Source organism: Cherax quadricarinatus, unplaced genomic scaffold (assembly GCF_038502225.1).
Source record: "Cherax quadricarinatus isolate ZL_2023a unplaced genomic scaffold, ASM3850222v1 Contig6635, whole genome shotgun sequence".
In the NCBI taxonomy this organism is placed as follows: domain Eukaryota; kingdom Metazoa; phylum Arthropoda; class Malacostraca; order Decapoda; family Parastacidae; genus Cherax; species Cherax quadricarinatus.
In genome coordinates, this window is record NW_027201661.1 from 4,522 (window position 1) to 8,570 (window position 4,049).

At 53.2% G+C, this 4,049-nt stretch overlaps 1 protein-coding gene across 1 annotated transcript; it reads left to right on the top strand.

Annotated features, from left to right (window-relative positions):
* Positions 1-331: 331 nt before the first annotated feature.
* LOC138852290 (uncharacterized) lies at positions 332-1,454 on the top strand (the record flags this gene model as incomplete). Its single annotated transcript, XM_070082064.1, has 1 exon — positions 332-1,454. A coding segment is annotated over one exon (1,123 nt), but the record flags the coding sequence as incomplete, so codon positions are not given.
* Between the last annotated feature and the right edge of the window lie 2,595 nt (positions 1,455-4,049).

A 4,049-nucleotide genomic window follows, 5' to 3' on the forward strand; every position in this document is an offset into this window, starting at 1 on the left:
GGAGGGGTGGCCTGGAAGGCAGGCCAGGGAGGGGTGGCCTGGAAGGCAGCCCAGGGAGGGGTGGCCTGGAAGGCAGGCCAGGGAGGGGTGGCCTGGAAGGCAGCCCAGGGAGGGGTGGCCTGGAAGGCAGGTCAAAAAGAGGAAATCAGACGACAGGAAAACTTGGTGAGCAGCGACAGTGTCGACGTTAATGTTGTTATGTTGTTAGTGACTGTACCCACACCCACACTTACACCCACACCCACACTTACACCCACACCCACACTTACACCCACACCCACACTTACACCCACACCCACACTTACACCCACACCCACACTTACACCAACACCCACACTTACACCCACACTTACACCCACTCCCACACTTACACCAACACCCACACTCACACCCACACTTACACCAACACCCACACCCACACACCAACACCCACACCCACACCCACACTTACACCCACACCCACACTTGCTCCCACACCCACACTTACACCCACACCCACACCCACTTACACAAACACCCACACCCACATTTACACCCACACCCACACCCACACCCACACTTACACCAACACCCACACCCACACTTACACCAACAGCCACACCCACACTTACACCAACACCCACACCCACACTTACACCAACACCCACACTTACACCAACACCCAGACCAACACCCACACTTACACCAACACCCACACACCAACACCCACACTTACACCAACACCCACACCCACACTTACACCAATACCCACACCCACACCCACACTTACACCAACATCCACACCCACACTTACACCAACACCCACACCAACACCCACACCCACACTTACACCAACACCCACACCTACACCAACATCTACACCCACACCTACACCAACATCTACACCCACACGTACACCAACACCTACATCTACACCCACACCTACACCCCCACCAACATCTACACCCACACCCACACCTACACCATCTACACCCACACCTACACCAACATCTACACCCACACCTACGCCAACATCTACACCCACATCCACACCTACACCAACATCCACACCAACATCTACACCCATACCCACACCTACACCAACATCTACATCCACACCTACACCAACATCTGCACCCACATCCACACCTACACCAACATCTACACCAACGCCTACACCAACATCTACACCCACAGCCACACCTACACCAACATCTACACCAACACCTACACCAAGATCTACACCTACACCAACACCTGCACCAACACCTACACCAACATCCACACCTACTCCAACACCTACACCTACATCCACACCTACACCAACATCTACACCCACATCCACACCTACACCAACATCTACACCAACACCTACACCCACACCTACACCCACCCACACCTACACCCACCCACACCTACACCCACCCACACCTACACCCCGACCCACCCACGCCTACACCCACATACATCCATGACTATACACCCACAAATACACACCCACCCACTCACATCAGGAGCTGTGACAGATACCTAAAGTCAGTGCCGGATCAGCCGGGCTGTGGCTCGTACGTCGGACTGCGTGCGGCCAGCAGTAACAGCCTAGTTGATCAGGCCCTGATCCATCGGGAGGCCTGGTCATGGACCGGGCCGCGGGGGCGTTGATCCCCGGAATAACCTCCAGGTAACCCCTGCAACCACAGCTAGGTGAGTACACCTACACACACCCACTCTCACACCCACGACTACATACCCACAAATACACACACCCACCCATCCACACCTACTGCACACCCACGACTACATACCCACAAATACACACACCCACCCATCCACACCTACTGCACACCCACGACTACATACACCCACACAAACACCCACCACCGGTAACCAGTCAGTATGGGAGTATTTCTTGTAATTCACAAACTACGTATCTTGAATTACCTTCCTCACTCATACCTGAAGGTGGATGAATACAAGTGAACTCTTCTCTGCAGAGATAAGGTGGGTAGTGGCAGACATTCAGTGGTGATGGTGGAGTGGCAGACACTCAGTGGTGATGGTGGAGTGGCAGACACTCAGTGGTGATGGTGGAGTGGCAGACACTCAGTGGTGATGGTGGTGTGAATGGCAGACACACTCAGTGGTGGTGGCAGGTGGTGAGTGGCAGACACAGTGGTGGTGGCAGGTGATGAGAGAGTGAGTGGCAGACACACTCAGTGGTGGTGGGGGAGTGAGTGGCAGACACACTCAGTGGTGGTGGCAGGTGGTGGGAGAGTAAGTGGCAGTCACAGTGGTGGGAGAGTAAGTGGCAGTCACAGTGGTGGTGGCAGGTGATGAGAGAGTGAGTGGCAGACACACTCAGTGGTGGTGGCAGGTGATGGGGAGTGAGTGGCAGACACATTCAGTGGTGGTGGCAGGTGGTGAGAAAGTGAGTGGCAGACACACTCAGTGGTGGTGGGGGAGTGAGTGGCAGACACACTCAGTGGTGGTGGCAGGTGGTGAGAAAGTGAGTGGCAGACACTCAGTGGTGGTGGCAGGTGATGGGGGAGTGAGTGGCAGACACAGTGGTGGTGGCAGGTGATGAGAGAGTGAGTGGCAGACACACTCAGTGGTGATGGGGGAGTGAGTGGCAGACACTCAGTGGTGGTGGCAGGTGGTGAGAGAGTGAGTGGCAGACACTCAGTGGTGGTGGCAGGTGATGGGGGAGTGAGTGGCAGACACTCAGTGGTGGTGGCAGGTGGTGAGAGAGTGAGTGGCAGACACTCAGTGGTGGTGGCAGGTGATGGGGGAGTGAGTGGCAGACACTCAGTGGTGGTGGCAGGTGGTGAGAGAGTGAGTGGCAGACACTCAGTGGTGGTGGCAGGTGATGGGGAGTGAGTGGCAGACACACAGTGGTGGTGGCAGGTGATGGGGGAGTGAGTGGCAGACACTCAGTGGTGGTGGCAGGTGGTGAGAGAGTGAGTGGCAGACACTCAGTGGTGGTGGCAGGTGATGGGGGAGTGAGTGGCAGACACAGTATCAGCATAATTCAACATAGGTTAGCCGTGATGCCACGGACTTCAAATACTGTCAGGTCAGCAGAGTTTAAACCCTGCTAGACGCCCCACAGTGAGGGATATTCAGTCATACACGTACCCTCAGGCAGACAGAACAAGACTGCAGGCTGGGCTTCCTACTACCTGTTCTCAATATACCAGTTTAACATTCCATATCCAACAGTTGAACATGTCAATGGAACTGAATATAAGTTTAGGGAAATTAGTACTGGGGATTATAAGGAATGACACTTAGACTATATAAAGTATGTGATGACGTTCATGAGGTTCCTAGTACCCAGAAAAACGAACCAGACTGATAATACTTCTGACCCTGTACCTTCTACTTCTAATAACCAGACAGTTGAACAATCCGACTGTCGGTATTCTGTACGTACACGACAAGTAATGAGGAATACTCAAGTTTCAGTTAATACTAATGTTGATGTTCCCTAACCACATGTCTACATGGAGGGTATTCCGGGGATCAACGCCACCGCGGCCCCGTCCACGAACAGGCCTCCTGGTGGATCAGGGCTTGATCAACGAGGCTGTTACTGCTGGCTGCACATAGTCCAACGTACGAACCACAGCCCGGCTGATACGGAACTGTCAGCATAGTTGCTGATCCCCTTATATGTGTTGTATAGCGTATTATAGTACCATCCATGTGCTTTATATAGAAGATCCCTTAGGCCTGTGACTGTATGACGTCACGGGGTACAGTGAGACGAGCTGCCTCAACCTGTACCCCGTGACGTCATACAGTCACAGGCCTAAGGGATCTTCTATATAAAGCACATGGATGGTACTATAATACGCTATACAACACATATAAGGGGATCAGCAACTATGCTGACAGAACTGACTTTAGGTATCTGTCCAGCTCCCTCTTGAAGACAACCAGGGGTTTATTGGTAATGCCCCTTGTGGTTGATTGGAGGCTGTTGAACAGTCTTGGGCCCCGGATACTTACTATGTTTTCTCTTAGTGTACCAGTGGCTCCCCTACTTTTCTGGGGGTATGTTGCATTGT